The sequence below is a fragment of the Solea solea genome, chromosome 10 (assembly GCF_958295425.1).
Source record: "Solea solea chromosome 10, fSolSol10.1, whole genome shotgun sequence".
In the NCBI taxonomy this organism is placed as follows: Eukaryota; Metazoa; Chordata; class Actinopteri; order Pleuronectiformes; family Soleidae; genus Solea; species Solea solea.
In genome coordinates this window covers 17,870,579-17,889,062 of record NC_081143.1, presented here as the reverse complement: position 1 = coordinate 17,889,062, position 18,484 = coordinate 17,870,579, and the positions used below count along the sequence as shown (strand labels likewise).

General features: G+C 38.6%; 1 protein-coding gene across 3 annotated transcripts in view; it reads left to right on the top strand.

The window, feature by feature from the left end:
- The window catches only part of rab11fip4b (RAB11 family interacting protein 4 (class II) b), a 43,859-nt gene extending 25,955 nt beyond the window's left edge, over window positions 1-17,904 (top strand). For 2 of the 3 annotated variants that reach the window (XM_058641089.1, XM_058641091.1), the window contains 13 exons: window positions 3,814-4,049; window positions 4,365-4,550; window positions 6,045-6,179; window positions 8,892-8,927; window positions 10,054-10,153; window positions 10,614-10,717; window positions 10,908-11,048; window positions 11,772-11,853; window positions 12,374-12,511; window positions 12,712-12,870; window positions 14,772-14,852; window positions 15,322-15,465; window positions 15,760-17,904. In XM_058641089.1, the coding sequence (XP_058497072.1) occupies window positions 3,814-4,049; window positions 4,365-4,550; window positions 6,045-6,179; window positions 8,892-8,927; window positions 10,054-10,153; window positions 10,614-10,717; window positions 10,908-11,048; window positions 11,772-11,853; window positions 12,374-12,511; window positions 12,712-12,870; window positions 14,772-14,852; window positions 15,322-15,465; window positions 15,760-15,876 (1,659 nt within the window). In that variant the 3' untranslated portion in view covers window positions 15,877-17,904. The remainder of the gene's footprint in view (window positions 1-3,813; window positions 4,050-4,364; window positions 4,551-6,044; window positions 6,180-8,891; window positions 8,928-10,053; window positions 10,154-10,613; window positions 10,718-10,907; window positions 11,049-11,771; window positions 11,854-12,373; window positions 12,512-12,711; window positions 12,871-14,771; window positions 14,853-15,321; window positions 15,466-15,759) is intronic. The other variant, XM_058641090.1, reaches the window with a different exon arrangement.
- The last annotated feature ends 580 nt before the right edge of the window (window positions 17,905-18,484 follow it).

Below are 18,484 nucleotides of genomic sequence, written 5' to 3'. Positions count from 1 at the left end.
TTTACCTTACACAACCTTCTTTGTGACCAGTAACTGCAATAAATAGACATGATTTGCATAACACTTTCATTATTATAGTAGGTATTATTATAACTGTATTTTCAATTGCAGTAATGTGTCAGTATGGCATTATTCATTTTACATTTCTCTGTTTCTCTCCACTTGACATGCAGTGGTCTCTCTCCCTCCATCTTCCTCTTCAGCTGTCCAGAGAAAATTGATAAGTGTCCTCTGCTCTGGTGTTTCACAAAAGTCGAGCACACTTAGTCCCTTTGTCACGAAAGGCTAAATATAATAACTGTGCTGTTCCTTGGAAAATCTAGACAATATGCTTGACTGGTATTTTAAAGTGGACTGGGTAAACTTGTTTATTCAGTCACACATCAAGATCAAGATTAACTTTATTGTCCCACTAGTGGGAAATTTGTCAATAGTTTGCATACAGACACAACTTAAGTGTCTGAGACTGAGACTCTCTTCACCATCTCTGCATCTATTCTTTCTCTGACTTTCTCTGGTTTCACCTGGGAGAAGAGCAGGAAATGATGATAGGATGTATCTGCGTTTTAACTAGGACAAAGCCTTTGGCAAAACACTTACAGAGAGATCAGATTTTCTTTTTTATCTCTCTTTTAGTCAATTTCAGTATGAAGAAAAATGAACAGTGACACATGAGTAACTATATGGCGCTTGCGTTTACGTCTTTAAATTCTTTGAAACTTTGTGAATTTTTTATTGGTTAGACATAAAATTATGATCATAAGACACTGGAATATAGCATGGGCTGTATGCATTTTTTTAAAATACTAGGCCTGCAATTATACTATATGATACAATTAGTTTATAATAACATTTGAAAAATGTCTCAGGCAAACATTTACGAGTGATAAGAAGACTCTTCCTTTCCCCTGAAGTGGATGTGAAGACCCATCAGGCTTCAGGCAACAGCACTGCAGTTAAAAGCACAGCACATCTTGGCATCCTCAGTTCAAAGCCACAGGCTGCTTGGACCATGTTTGGCAGGCTTTGCTGTTTGTGCTCTTGCGCATCAAGAAACTCAAAACACTTTGTAGCCTCATGTTTTGGCAGTTACAGCCCTGAGGCTTTTTTGGAGCAGACGAGTATAGTGAAAGGCAAAGTATAAACACACTACACAAACACACACACACACACATACCAGGACTCCTGCATGCTGATATTGACCTCTAGTCCAAACCCTAAACCTTAGACCCAAGTATCAACTCTTATACAACCCTTTGAAGGTGTGATGAGAAATGAAACAGGTTGTATAAATGGCACACTCACTGTTCATCAGTTTCGTCAAGTGCTAGTCAACAAAAGCTTTAATTGGCACCTTCAGCGACGGCACATGTCCCTATGTTCTCCCGAAATGAGTTCTTTTCTGCTCAGTGTTTTTGTCCAAGAGCACTTGAGCGAGTCAAAGGTCACACATTCACCTGAACACAGGAACACAAAGCGCTTGACATACTTTGAAAAGAAGTGTGAAGTCAGGCTGCAATTAGACAACATATTCATTGTAGTGAGTTGCATGAACATAATATAAGGTATGAATAACTCAGCTGGGAGTTTATTTCCACATCTTCAGTTCAGGTTGGGTGTTGGCTCGTTAGTTTAACAGTGTAACATGTTAATAACATGAGGTAATCTTTGCATAAACAAGATTGTTCACGTGTTCAATTCTTAATTACAATCTTGGCACAGTATTGAAATAAACAATAAACATTTTATTGGTATAATCTATGTGCTATTGGATTCTATAGTAAAAAAAAACGTGCTCCACTCACTTCCACAGAATCAGTGCATCATTTGTCAAACTCACTGTGTTAGCTGTTGTTTTTGGAGACAGGGGGGAGCTGCCTTGCATTTGCTTACAACTCACTATATGTTTCTTTCCCTGCTGCAGGGAATAAAGAGACTGGCCTTAAAAGAGCTAAAGAGACCTTAATAATTTTTTCCCTCTGTGAGTCAACCTCAGACCTCATGGTGGCTGATTATAATAGTGCAGGCTCACTCAATGTGTTGAATTCCTAATGTTTAGTATTTTAGCTACTTAATAAACATCGGTGCAAGTCCAGTATTCTTGAGTAATGTGCTAAAAACTGCTGAGGTTTTTTTTTTGGGGGGGGAGGGTTTGACCTCCTTTCAAAAGACCTGTCTTGATTTTGTTGCAGGTTGTTTTATATTCGTTTTTTTATTATCATTATTTATATCTAATTTGATTTTAATGAGATGATTTTGGAACTTAAGTTCTGATAAGTATAGTTAATAAAGAAAGGCTATCGAGGCAGACCTTAAAAGATAAACGAGGATTTAATAATCTAAATTCTGAAAACGTGGTTTATTTGCTTCCAGTCTTAATCCAGGGTAATGAGACCAAATCTCTGTCACTAAAATCTTTGATTTCTTTATAATGTGCGACACTGACTTGATTGTCTTGCTTTCTTTCTTTCGTCTTCACGTCTCTCATATCCACCGTTTGTACTGCTAACTCTTTTTCATTCTCTCTTGACTTTGTTCCTCAGGCCCGTTATCGTCTCCTTACACGTTCACTGCAGTTCTCTTTTATAATATACACCCGGAGCCTATTTTGTTCCCTCTCCACTTTTTACTACTCACACAAACCATATCACTCACTGTCTCTCTTTACTCTCATCTTCACCTCCCCCCTTCTTTCTGTGTGATTTGTGTTTCAGTGGTTTGTCATGCTGAGATAAGTCGTTGTTCTCTGTTGCATTAGTCGAGGTTTGAGCTGCTAAAGAGTGAAACTAGATGGAACAAGACCCGTGACCTTTGACCCGTTGCTCTTTCACTCCTGTAGCCCTCCAGACCCCCACTGTGAACTTAAGACCATTCCCACAATGAGAGGATTAAGTAAATTGGAAGTCCACACAACAAAAATTCCACAGGTTTCAGTCACATTACCTTAAGCAACGTTGATATGTGATGTGAACAGTTCTCATGTCTTAGCTTGTTTTTATATTTTCAGGAGAAGGCAAGCTCCTATATGATGCCATGTGTTCTTTATTTTTATGAAATTTAGAGTTTCCTTGGATATTTGGTTGGTATGTGTGGAGGTGGGTAAGGGTTTGCTAGATTTAAAGATTCTGCAAAAGAAAAGGCACATTTGTGTTTGTTTCCATCCACTGCTGCAAAGTCAATATCAGGAGTTTGTTTGCAGAGATGAGCAGTAGGTGGCGCAAAAGTTGGGAACCACAGAAGGATAAGAAGGCGCAACTTAATGACACAAATAAATAGTTCCAGTTGACACATGTTGGTGTTTTGCTGATGCTTCCTTCTATTATTTGTACTTACTTATACTTGTACTAAGAAGAGGAATGTTGTTGACACAAACCTCCTCTTCTCTGCCACATGTGCTGTCTCTAAATCTTTCCCAGTGTAGTAAAATGTGGAAGCTAGGTTTTAGTTACATGATTTCTAAATGTCATTCATTATTTGCTACCTCCATCAAATGAAAAAAAAAGTCTGTGTGATATTTCAAGGGTTTTTCAAATGTGTTTCCATTCAGTTTTTTTATGTGCAAATTGGAAATTCGCGCAAAAACCCATCTAGTGACACATTTATTACTATGAATTTAACTATAGTAATGAGAAAAGATCTAATAATGACTACTGTCATGCATGAGCTGAAGTAATAAATTGATTTGTTTTTTGTCTTATAATTTGAAAAGAGTAATTCCTGTTTGGAAGGATTAAACACAGAAAGATCATAACAAAGGTCTTTGTTTTCTACATTTCTTTGTAAAGTCACTCAACTCTTGTCGTCATTCTTCAGGGTGTTAAGAAGAAGCGGGTTTGTCCGGTCATCATGTGCACGCGAGCCTATCCTGACCTCGTCCCTGAGTACCAGCTGTTCCCGGGAGAGGAAGAGGTGGCAGACGAGGGCAGGGAGAGGGAATCAGACAGAGACAGTGCTGTGGAAAGTACCCAAGGTTCAGACTCCTCAGATGGTCTGAGCAGACCAGGGGACAAAGACGACGCACTGGGGGATCTCTTTCTCCCAGGGGTGAAGTAAGCACTGCTTAATCCTACTGCATCTGACTCCAGTCTCCTTTTAGATGATGCTCTGTTCTTAGCTCAATCTTAGCTCTCTGTATCTGCTGATCAGATTTATGGTAGTGAGTGCTGCTTTCAAGATGTATCAGGTTGATATTCTGAAGGAAGATTGTCTTTATAAGTAAATGTTAAAACATTTTGACCAATGAATGCAAATGTGTCAATAATTTCACATTATCATTCTGTTCTGCCTTTCAAAAATGTCTACAGATGTGAATACATAAGTTATATATTACAAACTGATACCAACGTCTCTCTTTTTTTCCTTAGGTGTGGTCAGACTACCATCTCGGTCACCTCTGACCTATCAACGCGTTCCTCAGCTTCTCTGAACGAGGAGCAGTTTGAGGACTACGGAGAGGGAGAAGAACCAGACTACACTCTCAGCAGCCCCTGTCCAGACGACGAGACTCGTACCAACGGACACTCTGACCTCGGTTCATCGGTTCCCTCTAGGTAAGAGGAAAAAAAACCAAGGAGAGTTTGTCATGTTTGAATGCTGAGTGAGATGTTACTCTGGCACTGGTATAAAAATACACTTTTGATATCAATACTTAACCTTTACATGGTTAAGAAGGTTTAGCGTATTTAATTAGTAGTTAGATTGCTGCACATGATAATGAGTAGCTTGGTGAATAATAATTACGTATTAAAGATCAAGATAATTAGTTTACAAATCATCTTTGTTAGCCCATAAATTTATGTAATTATACGCCTTGCTTAATCGTTTTATACTTCCCTGGACAAATGTCTCAGGTGGTACAAAGTGCATATATATGTATATATATATATATATATATATATATGTCATTTGTGTTGTCGCCTCTGTGCTTTAAGTCCAATCCAATCTAATTCATTTATAAAGCACATTTAAAAACGACATTGCTGACCAAAGTGCTGTACAGTAATAAAGAAAACATTTAAAAAACATAAAACACGAACACAGCACAAACTCACAGTCGAATGCCAAAGCGAAGAGATTATTTTTTAAGAGAGACTTAAAAACAGGAAGTGATGAGGCCTGCCTAATGGGAAGTGGCAAACCGGGCCATTCCATAATTTAGGAGCCGCTACAGCGAAGGCCCAATCGCCCCTGAGCTTCAGCCTTGTTTTGGGGACAACCAAGAGCAACTGATCAGCTGATGTTAGGGACGCGAAGGAGTGAAACGCTGAAGTAGGTCAGTGAAGTAAGATGGAGCAGGTCCATTAAGAAACAATAATAACTTGAAATTGATCCTGTGGTGTACTGGGAGCCAATGGAGTCATGATGAAGCGAAATGTAAAATATGGACCAGATACTGGAACTTCATATTTTTTTAACACATGCTGCAGAATCATTACCTGTTTAATATTACTCAGAGTCTTAAATGTGTAGCTGTAGCCTTGGAGTTCTTGTCCTTGAGCACACATTAATATTTATCAAAGGCCTGTGCTTAATGGAATTAAAGTTCTTGGCTGGTAGACCGGCAACACCAGCTTCCATGATCCTTCCACACATACCAAAGAGACAAAAATCTCTCGGTGGAGTGAGCGTGGAGATTTAAATTTTAAAATAAAATATGACCTGGATTTTGATCATCATGTGTTGACTTAAGTAATGTAATTAGGAATCTGGGAGAAAATAATGGCATTTTGGACAGTGAAGTGTGTTGACAGCTGATTTGATAACTTGAACTTAATGCCTTGATTTAAATGTAGGCTCTTTGCCAGCATACTTACTCACAATAGCATACAAATTCCCTAAATGTGCTTATTTTAATTTAATACTCATTCAAGTTCCCAGCAAAGAATGTATTTGTCACTGAAAACACTCTTAGTGACTAGCCTGATCTGTTTCAAGGTGTCATGGCACCAGCTGCTTGGTTTTATCGTGTATAGTCATACTGTGTCTCTGAGCTTTCACAGTATTTTCATTGGCAGATAAAAAAAAAGGTTTGTCTGTGTTTACAGTGCGGGCCAGACTCCTCGTAAGGTGCGGCACCATTACACTGGTGAAATGATGGATGTCTATTGCTCTCAGTGCAGCAAAAAGGTCAACCTCCTAAATGACCTGGAGGCTCGCCTCAAAAACCTCAAGACTAACAGGTAGGACACCCTCTATCTCTCTCTCTCGCTCACACAGGTAGGACACCCTCTATCTCTCTCTCTCACACACACACACACACAAACTCATAACACAGTTACAGGACATCAAAATATAAATAAACAGAATTAAAAGGAGAAATATCGCATCTGCCCTAAAACACATAAAAAGTAAAGAATACATTAAAATGTAGGCAAGACATGACATTACAAAACAAAACAAAGTAACACAAGGCATTAAAAACTGTGAATGTGCAATTATTCACTTTCATTTGATTATTAAAAAACTTGGATCAGTTAATGTGTGTATTCCTAAATATGGTTTAAATCTGTGGATATCCTCTGTGTGTACTTGTAGTTAGGTTTATGGCTGAGATTTGAGTTATGCTAAGGTTGTTAAGGGTTAGGCATTAGCCCGTTAGGGATTGATTCTGTTTCAAGTAAATGGAAATTAATGCGATGCTTTAAAAAGATAGCTGTGTGTGTGTGTGTGTGTGTGTGTGTGTGTGTGTGTGTGTGTGTGTGTGTGTGTGTGTGTGTGTGTGTGTGTGTGTGTGTGTGTGTGTGTGTGTGTGTGTGTGTGTGTGTGTGTGTGTGGTGATGGATGCTGGGATAAAAGAGAGCTTGAGATGGCTGGTTTTACATTTGCTTATCGTACAGCCTCTACCAGGAGGTAACAGTTTATATTCAGAAAATAAAATGTGTGGTCGGTCATTTAGAATCCCTTTTTGGCTTATACTGTACATGCAGTCTTTCTATATATGAGTACCCTTCACGACATCCACTTTGTCTTTTAACCAGTCCAATCAAATCAAGTAACCAGCAGCACATAACATTTGATAACAAGTGCGCTTATTCCCATCTATTTTGTTCAGATTAAACCTGATAATTATTTCATGATATGTGCTGAAAAATATTATTACATATTATTATAAAAACCTAAAAGAAAACAGACAGGGTGATATATTTGTCTGAATGCGTAGTGTTAATTATCATGGCAGGTGATTTTAACCGTGACATACTGTATGAAAAGGCGCAGTACGCTGTTATTGCTATTCTGTGTGTTGTGCAGGATACTAACAGAGGAATCTAGAGTGCACTTTGCAGAGTGACTGGGACCGTCCTCCTGTTTCGTGCAAAACAGAACATCATAATCGTTCACATGGATCCAGATGGAAAGACTAATTAATTGTTATACAAGTCTGTCACTCTTTGTGCTGACCTCATCGGCTACTGTAATGGGAAACCTATTATTGGAAACAAAATCCATGGTGATCATTGATAGTGTACAGTCTTCCTAAGACAAAACAGTTCACGCACGCATGCACACACACACACACACACACACACTTGTTTTTATTTTCGTAGTGAGGACACATCATTGTCTTCATGCATTCCCTTGCCCCTTACCCTAACCTTAACCATCACAACTAAGTGCCTTAACCTAAAACCATTTCTAACCCTAACCATAAAACCAGGTCTTAACCCCAAAACTTAAAAGTTGTGGGGCCTAGACAAGATGTCCCCACAATGATAGGTTTGTACATTTCTGGGACCTGACAAAGATATAAATACAAGTACACACGTTCGCACATACATTTACGGACAATAGATCGTTTAGGATAATGTTATTTTTGCATGAACTATGCCCTGAGGAGTCAGATTTTCTCTCTGTTGACTCATCACGATTCCTCCTCGGAGAGAAATTGATCTATAATCCAGCATTTTTCTCCTAATGAGGCCGATGCTTTCCCCTTATGAATAATGAAGCAGAGATAGGAATAAAGAACGAGTCAAGTAGAAGAGATATAAATTATACAAATGACAATATATTGATCACAGGAATTACTTTGTGAGCTTATAGGAAGTGAATACAGAGATAAAAGAAATGTCTGACGACTAAAACAGGACATCTCAAGGATAACAAGAATGGAAAGAAAGGAGCATAGTGTATATTCGTTTATGTGTGTGTTCTGATAACTTTATACCATTTATTTAAATGTAGTCATCCTCACTGAAGCACTTGAAAAATGTAATTAGTTTTCTTTAGGCCACAAGGAAAATCTTTCATGTTCAGTGTGGTTCACTAATGATATTCATATACTATGATTTGGATGTCTCATGGTGCATTTACATTAACGTGAAAGTGGTAACGGAGACATTAAAATGTTTCTTCTCATGAATCCAAAACATTAGGTGACATAAATTTAAAGTTTGTTTTATGTATTAGAGCACTTCATACAAAAATGTGAGAACGTCTGCTATGATCCAGTGAAACAATGACATTATATGATCAACTACCAATGGAAAATTTTAAATTTGCTCACAATAGATTATTATCAAATTTGCTGAATTTATTATGCAGTCCTCTGGCTGCCTTTGAACTTCTCCCTTTTGTGGCAAGAGCTAATGAAGATGTTGTGAATTAGATCAACTTTCATTTAAATGACACATGAACAGTATGGTTGTTTTTTTTTTTCATTGTTGTCATTCCAATGTGAAACGAAGACAACCTGAGAGACAGACAGTCGTTCACTGAGCCAGGAGATAGACTGTGTTGTCATTGTCATGTCCTTCAGTGTTTCACTTTCTTTTAAATCTCTCTGTCACACTGAAAAGCCTAAATCTTATTTGCCTTCAGCAGTTATTTACAGTGTATTGTTGAGCTGATTCATTGCAAAATAAATGACTGCCATTTTGTTTCTGCTTTTCCAGCCCAAACAGGAAAATGTCCAGCACTGCTTTTGGAAGGTATGCTACTCAACTGTGTGTTTACTCCAAGTCACTTTTGTATACTTGCTTTATTCAACCCTAGCTGCATGTGTGGGCTATATTCATTTGATAACAACACACATACACACACACACACACACACACACACTGGTTTCCATGACTTCAGAGGACATTGCATTGACTTACATTCATTTCCTGGGGACTTACTCTAATCTTAACTATAATTACTACTGGTCCAAATCATAACCCTGACCTTAACTTTAAAATTTCACCTTAAGATGTCGTAATTTACATTATGGGGACTTTAGTTTTGCTCCCATAAGGAAGACAAGACCCCATAATGTGACTGTGTAAACAGATTTAGGTCCCCACAACATGAGGAATGCCGCACAGTGTGAGTTTCCTTATTAAACAGCTGCCAGTAGTATACTGTAGTAGTACAGTAGTTATAGTTTTGCAGCCAGTATAATTACTGACTAGTTGTACAAAAAAAATCGCTAAACAACAAAAGTGCTTTAAAATGTTTCATTTTTGTTCTGGGTTGATTAAAAGCTGTTAAGGGACATTAGCGTTTCAGTAGCAGCCACTTCATGGCCTGTTGGCCTGTACTGGCTGAAATGTTTTGTATCAAGGCTTTTTGTCCCTATTCCACCCACAGTAACTTAATTACAGTGACAGAGTGAAAATGGCCTGTCAGTCCTGATCTATGTATTTAATATAAGGCTTGGCTCTCCGTCTCTGTTCCCACTACTGTCCTCTCTGTCTGGTTTGATGATGTCTTTCACTTTATTGCTCCCTTTATCCGTTCTTCCTTTCTTCCTCTCTAATGCCGCTCTAATGCAACTTGCTGTTGTCAAATTGTTTTATCTGTAAAACATAGGTCGGCTGCAGTTGTTCACTGACACACTCAGATAGTGACACGACGTCATGTGCATCTTTAGGACTAATTTCGGTTTGGTTTGCGCCAGCTTCTCTTCTGTCCTCTTTTTCCTTGATCATTTATCTCACAGGCAGATCACAGTCTCTCACACACACACACACACACACACACACACACACAGACACACCAGATGGTCCTCACCTGGCTCTGTTTCTTCAGCTGGTTCTTCCTCTCAAATGTGTTAATCATTGTGTGTTTGAGTAGGCAGCTGCTTCACAACAGCAATCTCAGCAGCAGTAATGGCAGCACAGAAGACCTTTTCAGAGACAGCATCGACTCCTGTGATATCGACATCAACGAGAAGGTACATGAACGTGTGTGTGACGCTTGTTCATGCGTATGTTGATCGACAAACATCTGTGTGATGACTGCAACTGAACAAAAAAGAATCAATTGTGTGAATTTCACCTTCAGCTTGAGAATACAAATGCATTCTCAAAGTCCCTCTTAAATCTGCTTTGCAAAATTAATAAATGTTGTTTTTTTGCCCTTATTTATAGACCAACTTACATTTCCATCTAATGTCATATGTGTTGTTTTACTGTCCACTGTCATTTATGTTATACATAATTGAGAATTGTTCATTTGGTCAATTTACATCTTTGTAGGATATAGAAGACAAAATGGACAAAATAAAATAAAGCTTCATAGTAATCAGTTCAGCCCGAGCCTTTATCATTCTAAATAGATGAATATATTTGTCAAAATGAATTATGTTTATAGTGTAAACTTGGCTCTTAGTAAGCGCTCTCTGTTTCTCTCAGGTGACTTTTCTGGAGAAGAAGGTGTTAGAGCTGGAGAATGAGATTCTGATAAATGGCGATATCAAGTCCAAGCTGAAGCAGGACAACACGCAGCTTGTGCACAGGTACAGTCACAGTGCAGAAATAAATATAATGTGTTATGTAACCTATAACATAAACAGGCTTGCAGAAAGATCTAATCATCAGAGTAAGGCTGTATCATTAGCGACTTGAAAAAGTAACATTTGGCTCAGTCATGATGCAGTTAGACACTATATATTGATCGAATTTGATGTAATGTGTTCATCGTTGCAGGGTTAATGAGCTGGAGGAGCAGCTGAAAGACCAGGAGACACGAGCAGAGCAAAACATGCAGGAGAAGCTGAGACGACATCGAGAGAGCTACGGCAAGATGGAGAGAGACATGACTACACAGACAGAGCTGCTGAACAACCGGTGAGACACATACACACAAGCAATAAACACTTAGAGAATTCGGTAAAGCATTTAAGTGCTTTAAATCCCCTTGGTATGGACACCAAGGTTTGTGTTTTTAGAGAAAAGATTCAGAATCTAAAACTTAACATGAAACAGCTGAGAAATGTATCCTGGTTCTCAGTCAGTTCTCTTTGGTGTGTGTGTGTGTGTGTGTGTTTGTGTGTGTGCGTGCATGCTCGTATTTTGTTACCATTTAAGAACCTTTCCCGGCATAAACACTGACCTTGTCAGAACCAGTAGTCCTCAAAAAGTAATGTAAAGTAGTCCTTGAGACCAAAACCTTGGTTCTAATGAGGCAGAACCTTATATCTGAGGAAGTGGAAGTCAAAGCAGTGTCCTACTATATATGTGCATACAGTGTATATATATATATATGTATATATGTTAGGGGTGGTTCAAAATATCGATTTGGTGATATATCATCGTCCTTTCTTGTGCAACAACTTATGCACCAAATTAAGGCACCCTTCAATACATAGACTTTATGCACTTTTAACATTTCATGATCATGTTTCCTTCAGTTAGACAGATATCGCTATGTGTGTGTGTATATATATATATATATATACTTTTTTTATATATATATATATACTTTTTTATATATTTATATATATATATATATATATATATTGTGTTATATAGTGTTAGACATACACTGACTCACAATATGTGTGTTTTCAGAGTTAAGCAGTTGGAGGAGGAGAACAGTGAAATGGCTCTTAACATGGGCCGACTCAAGTCACAGACGGAGAAACTGGACGAAGTAAGCTACATTTACTTTTCTCTTTGTTTATTTGGTTTGTTGTTTCATGATTTTATCTGGGGTGATTATGTAGTTGACAAGATACTGGTAAGAGGAATAATCACCTATGTCAACACAGGTGAACTGTGTCAGTGAGATATATTTACATTTTTTAGTTGGATGTTCTTAACCAAGTGTGTAATCGCACACATTTACAAGACATCAGGAACTATCGGGATCTTGCACGGTGAACCACACCTTTAGTTTGAGATGGTACACACTGTGCAGTATGTAAATAACACCAAGACCTGTGGTGTTCAGCTCTACACGTTTGTTTTGAAACGTTGATGTCCACTTGTTTTTCAGTTTTTCAAGGCAGGGTAGCTTAACTTGGTGAATATATACAAGCATTTTGCTTCTGTATATGCCTTGTTCAGTCACTACTGTGTCTTAACTGTTTGGCTCTATGCTGTATTTGTGTGAGTATATAAAAAAATACTAAATAAAAAATAAAACTGTGTGCGTGTGTGTCAATTAACAGGAAAAACAAAGAATGACGGACAAGTTGGAGGACACGAGTCTGCGCCTGAGGGATGAGATGGATCTCTACAGGAAAATGATGGACAAACTGAAACAGAACAGACTCCAGTTCCAGAAAGAGAAGGAAGCCATGCAGGAGGTGGGAGGGGCTGTTTTGTGCAGTCAGACACACCCTTAATAAATAGATCATTTGTTCTTCTGCTCACTTTATTTCCCCTCTTCACTCGTCTTGATCTCACAGCAGTTGCTGTAGGTCATGTTGTACGTACACCTTCTACAAAAAAATAATCGCATTGACATGTTATGACATGGTTCATCTCTCATGTGTCTTTTCTCCAGCTGATAGAGGACCTGCGTCGAGAGTTAGAGCATTTGCAAATGTACAAGCTGGAGGCTGAACGGCCTGGCCGCGGCAGAACCTCCTCCTCTAGCATGGTGGACTTTAACAGCAGGACCAGGGAGATGGAGCTGGAACACGAGGTCAAGAGACTCAAGCAGGTAACAAATACTTCTTTTTATAAGTTCACCTCATGAAGAGTTCTTTAGCTAGTGATTTCAGAGACATCCCTATTCTGAGCCGTGTTGAAGATGCTGCAATGATTCGATGGTCAAAAAACACATTGACTTAGATTTGGGTTCCTGAATCCAGGGTTGTGCTGAAAGTACTAGTTGCACACACCATCTCGAAATGAGCTCCATAATTGTGTGTACGTGCTGTAATACATTACAAAATGTATGATGTTTTTACTCATATACAATGTTCATCATGTTTTATTTCATCTAAATGTCTATTTCAAATACATTCAAAATGTGTTGCAGTCATTTTCTCATCCTTAAATGTTATTGTGGTTCATTATAATACTTGGAGTAGTCTGTATGCTTTTTTGACAGCCCCTCCATGTTCACATTTTGTGTTCCTACTAGCCACACAACACATTTACACCTAGACAGACACCACCCTCACTTTCCTTTGATCTGTATGTGGGATACTGTGGCAACCATGGTGGTGGCCAAAAGTATGTTTGCAGGGATAGCATGCAGCAGTCTCCCACCCTGTCACTATTCTTTTTCATCTTCTTCTTAGGGCCAATCTGTCCACAATGACCTGCAAAACCAGTCATTGTGCCACCTACTGGCAACAGGAAGTACGCCTGCAGTAACAAATACAGTTTCATTCAGGACGGGGTCTTATTTGCTAAACTCTGATATGCATAACAAATGATTTGTGGTCTCTCTCTAGTCCCATGCAGGCCCATTCAGTGCTGCTTGCAGCCCTAGTTTTCACACTTAATAACCAAAACAGAGTCTTGGTTTATGGATGTGGGTTTTGATTCATATTGAAGTTATAGTTTATAGAGTTATAGATGGACATTTAGACTTTATTTATCCTAAAAGTGGGGAACTTGTGTTGCATGATCACAGTTTTTAGGCCATCTTACAACTCTTAAAATGTACAAAATTATAAGAGATGAACTTCAAAACCTTACTTTTACATTATTTTTAATATAACACGGTGAGCAGTTTCACAGGAACATAATTCTAATAAATAACAAATACACTTTTGGTGTTATTTTCAGAAGTTTTACCTAGGATACTCACTGCAAGTGGTATCCTAGGTAAAGTATTGCAGTGATTTACAACAAAACCAACTGCAGCGAAGATGTTCTATCTGGTTTTTTTTGTTTAAATATTCCAAAATACAGTATTGTTTGCCTCCAGGTATCTGCGGGCTCGAAGTCAGAGACTCAAATATTATGTTACAGTTTCAAGTCTCGGCAAAGTGCACAGACCTGTTGCAAAGCAAACACAAGAGATAAGTGAGTAGGTGAGCGTGTTTTCCCTCTCCGATAATCCCAGTTAAAGTGCACATTAACACTCTTAAAACTTGTTTGTAAAATGTGACATGGAATGCTGTGGACTGGAGCCAAGAGACGGAGAAATGTAAAAGTAAACATTCACCAAAAAAAACCCACCAGATCTTGAGGTAAATGATACACAACCAGCTGGAGAGAATTGCTGATTCATACGGCGTGTGCATTTTATCAGTGACTGATCATTTATCAGGTACTGAAAAAGGAAGATAAGGCCCTCCTGTAGCCTTGAGCCAAACTTATCATGCTTACTGTAAGTACAGACAAGGAAGAAGTGTTATGATATTAATAGCGTAATACCAGCTTAGGCTGCAGGTATTTCTTTTTAATGATGTCTTTTAATATCACTTTCAGTCAGTTTCAGGTCTACAACAATTTAATCCAAGTGTCTGTGGTTGCACAAATTATGGTGCTGTGTGTCGATGACGGATTTAATTTGACAGACACGCCAGATAAAAAGGTTATGGTCGCTCTTTTATTGCCTGTGCACTTCTGTAAATGTCTTTATGTGTGTGTGTGTGTGTTCAGCGATTTGCGCCACAGGCCTTTCTTCCCTCTGAATTCCAGCACCTGATGTTGTCTCGGGCTTGGCTTCATCCTGGCCTGATGGTAAAATTGCTTCTCTGACTGCTCTGACCCGATTAACCACTAATAACGATGGAGTAGAGTGAATTTGCCCGCACTGAAGTGGGGTCAGTGTTGCAATCTCTCTTCCAAAAGAACAGGGGTAAAGCAAACTGACCTTTTGTCAGCACTCAAACTCAACTCTTTCATGGAATTCACGTAACACCCAACAACGCTGCGGAGTCTTTTGTTCTGTAACACGCATAACCCATGTTATGTCCTGTAGGTGTTGCCAAAATAGATTGTGCATTGCTGTGTTTGCTGCTGGATGAGGCACAAAATGCGGTGTTTAGGCATATTATGGGCTGTGTGAGGCTTGTGTAGTGGTCATTAAAATAACAACAACAAAAAACAACATTTTCAGCCCTGATGTACTTGTGTGCTCAAAGTACTTATCGCTTTCTCCTCTCTCTCTCTCTGTCTCTCTCTCTCTCATCCTGATTCTGTTTTGTAGGAGAACCAGAAACTGAGGGAGCAAAATGATGAGCTCAACGGTCAGATCCTCAGTCTCAGCTTATTTGAAGCGAAGAACCTGTTTGCCACACAGACCAAGGCCCAGTCTCTGGCTGCAGAGATAGAAAATGCCTCTAGAGACCAGGTAAACTTGGTATAATACACAGTATGATCATTCAGTAGAGTTAAATAGTTTTTTCTTGCGTTCAGTATTTTCTATTCTGTACATTATTTGTCAGTATCAGGACATGCATCATCACAATGGTGTTGTCATCATCACCATGACTCTGGCACGCACATAACTGATGACCGGCACAATGGAAACCGATAATCTACATTATCTGTGCATAAAAATGAATAATGACCCCATACAAAGAGATACGTTTGTTTCTATTAATAGATTTTACTGTATTTATTTGACAAACTTCTTTCCCTGTAGATAATGGAAGCCCTGAAGGAGCAGGAGGAAATCAACCTCCGCCTGCGACAGTACATGGACAAAATCATTCTCTCCATCTTGGACCACAACCCTTCCATCCTGGAGATAAAAAAGTAGCGATGACCCAACTGGAATGAGAATCGTTCTCCGTCCCAGGAGGACGAGGATCACTCCAGTTGTTGGAACATTATAGCAGAGAGAAGCCGATGGTCTGACACCCGGGATACATATGTAGCCATCCATCGCCCCCTGCTGTGTGTGGGCGGGAAATAACTTCACCACTTCATTTAAGAGCCAGTGCCTGTACTGACGGACTACAGATGAAACTACTGTGACTCTTTAGTGTGATCTATCCTGCTTCTATTGTCTCTCTATGTCCTCTGGACTGTGACCTCTGCCACAGCTTTGATCTCACTGGACAAACCTGGAATATCTTTGAGGATCGACTTGGTGGTTCAATGTAGTACACTGGATATAATCTAACTGGAATAATTTAAGTTGATGTAGGTTCTACTGTTTTCTGGTGTAATGTTAGCTGTCTTATGTGCGGACAGGCCACTCGATGTAGTACGATGTAGAGAGACACATTTAAGGACGTACAGTGAGACAGTTCTGGGAATGCATGTTGTGTTCTTGGACAAGCAAGTGTTAAAGGAAGACTGAGGATGGAGTCGGAAGTGGTTTGAGAAAGAAGAATTGAAGAATAAATTGATTATAAGTTGAAAACAATAAATTAAGTAAAAAAGATATGGGAAGTCAGATGGTGCTCGTAAAGGAGGTTTTTAGTGAAGTCAGCGAGGGTTAACTGAAGGATAAGTTTACTGTTTTTGTTTCTTTTCTTTAAACTGTGTCTTCCTGAAACTTTGAAATAGCACTTGCAGAGTCAATCAGTCCCAATTCACCGAGAAGTGGCCCTTAGATTGGTTCAGATAGTGTCACTTTGTGGCACAGATGCTGCAATCAAGGATCATCTTTCAAACTGTACTTCCATGGCTGATGTTCGCCAGCAATGTATGAGATGGGAAGGATTCTCTGTTGCTGGCAATAGGCCCAACGATGTTGCACAGAAATGTAATGAAGTGAATGTACAGGGTGTTTAGTGGCTTTATATTGGAGTGTCTGGTAGCCTTGGCAACATGGATTACAGAAGGTACCTATGTTTATTGAAATCAAACCTACAGGTTGTAGATTGTAGCACTGAATGCCCAAATGTCTCTCTGAAACGGTCTTTTACTGTAAATATCATGAATGTACAATTTGGATATGTCACTTTCTGTGTGGCCAAAAAGGCCTGTTTGAATTTAAAAAATTTAAATATGTAACTGGGTAAGACATGGTGTAACACATGTGTGCAGTATTCTGTACTGTAATGAAGAGGTCATAATTTTTGGCAGGGCAAAGAATTTCAATCTGCTGTGTTATGTAAAATAACTTGAAACTTGAGTTTTGCTTCCTTGCACAAAAACAAACAAACATTTGTTTCCTTTTGCATGGTTCTGCCTGTGCCTTTTTTGAGGATGGTGTTGCTGTAGATTTACACAGTCTTTGAAAATACTTTCAACGTCAATGTCGGACTTAACTATTTTCTTGAATTGTAAATGTTGTAATTATATAGTGATAATTTGTATTCACGTGCCACTCACCAATCTTTTTCAGATTAATACGATGAGATTTTATACCGTTTTATCAAGTTGTGAGCAGCTTGCGATCACTACAAGGTGTCCTGGTGGAAAAGCAGCATAGCTCATTGCTATGTATGGTACACACGCCAGGATAGCATTTTGGGAATATTTTGTCAATGTAATATTTTTTTAAATGCAGTGGGGGACATTTTTGTTTAATTTCACAGTTTGTCAGTCACGGTGAGTCCATTTCTTTTCAATTTGCTTCAAATTGGGTTGTTCAAATGTGATTGTAAATTGTCTTCCTAACCTAAACTAAATGGTGAGTAATATGAGCAATATTAACTTATTTTCCTGCTTAGTACCTGCTTGTTTGTGTTTTGATTTGTTTCACAAATCTTTTCACTCTATAGCTGCTTGTGCCAACCTAGATTTTAAAAAGTACATTGGTTGAAATTTCCTATTAGGGCTATCAAATGCAATGTAGTCACTATAAATGGCAATAAAATGGTTTTGGCAGTGACCGTGTCTCATGAATTTTCTAAGTTTTTGTCCTCATGGCCATTTATATAATAAACTTTAATTTCTAAAACATCAAACCACTTTGTGTTTATCCCTTGTACGTCATTGATGTCTTAACTGCCATGATGAAATAAAAGGCTTCATTTTGAAATTAATCTTATCTAATTCAGATATACGTCATATCTAGGGTAGTAATGAAGGTAACTTGGCATTAGTTGGAGTCGGTGTGTTACAGAGATTTTGATTTTGATGACATGATAGAGTTAAGTTGAAAGATTTTATTATAGACAGCTCAGATCCGAACTGACATCATCACAGATTCTAGTTAGTATTGACTTGAGATAGTGTATCTGGTCCAGATGCCTGGCGCCTTGGTATCTAGGGAGGGAATCTTAAAAAGCTCCTAGTTTGTGTCTTATCGTACGTTATGGCTGTTAATTCTGTACACCAGGTCTAGTTATAAGAATATGTGAGTAATTAAACTTAAAAAAAACTTATGTCCTGTTTAGAATCTTTGGGTGACATGGAGGCTATTAAAAATAAAGGAGTTCTTTCCTATTTCTGTGCACCCCAAAGTGTGG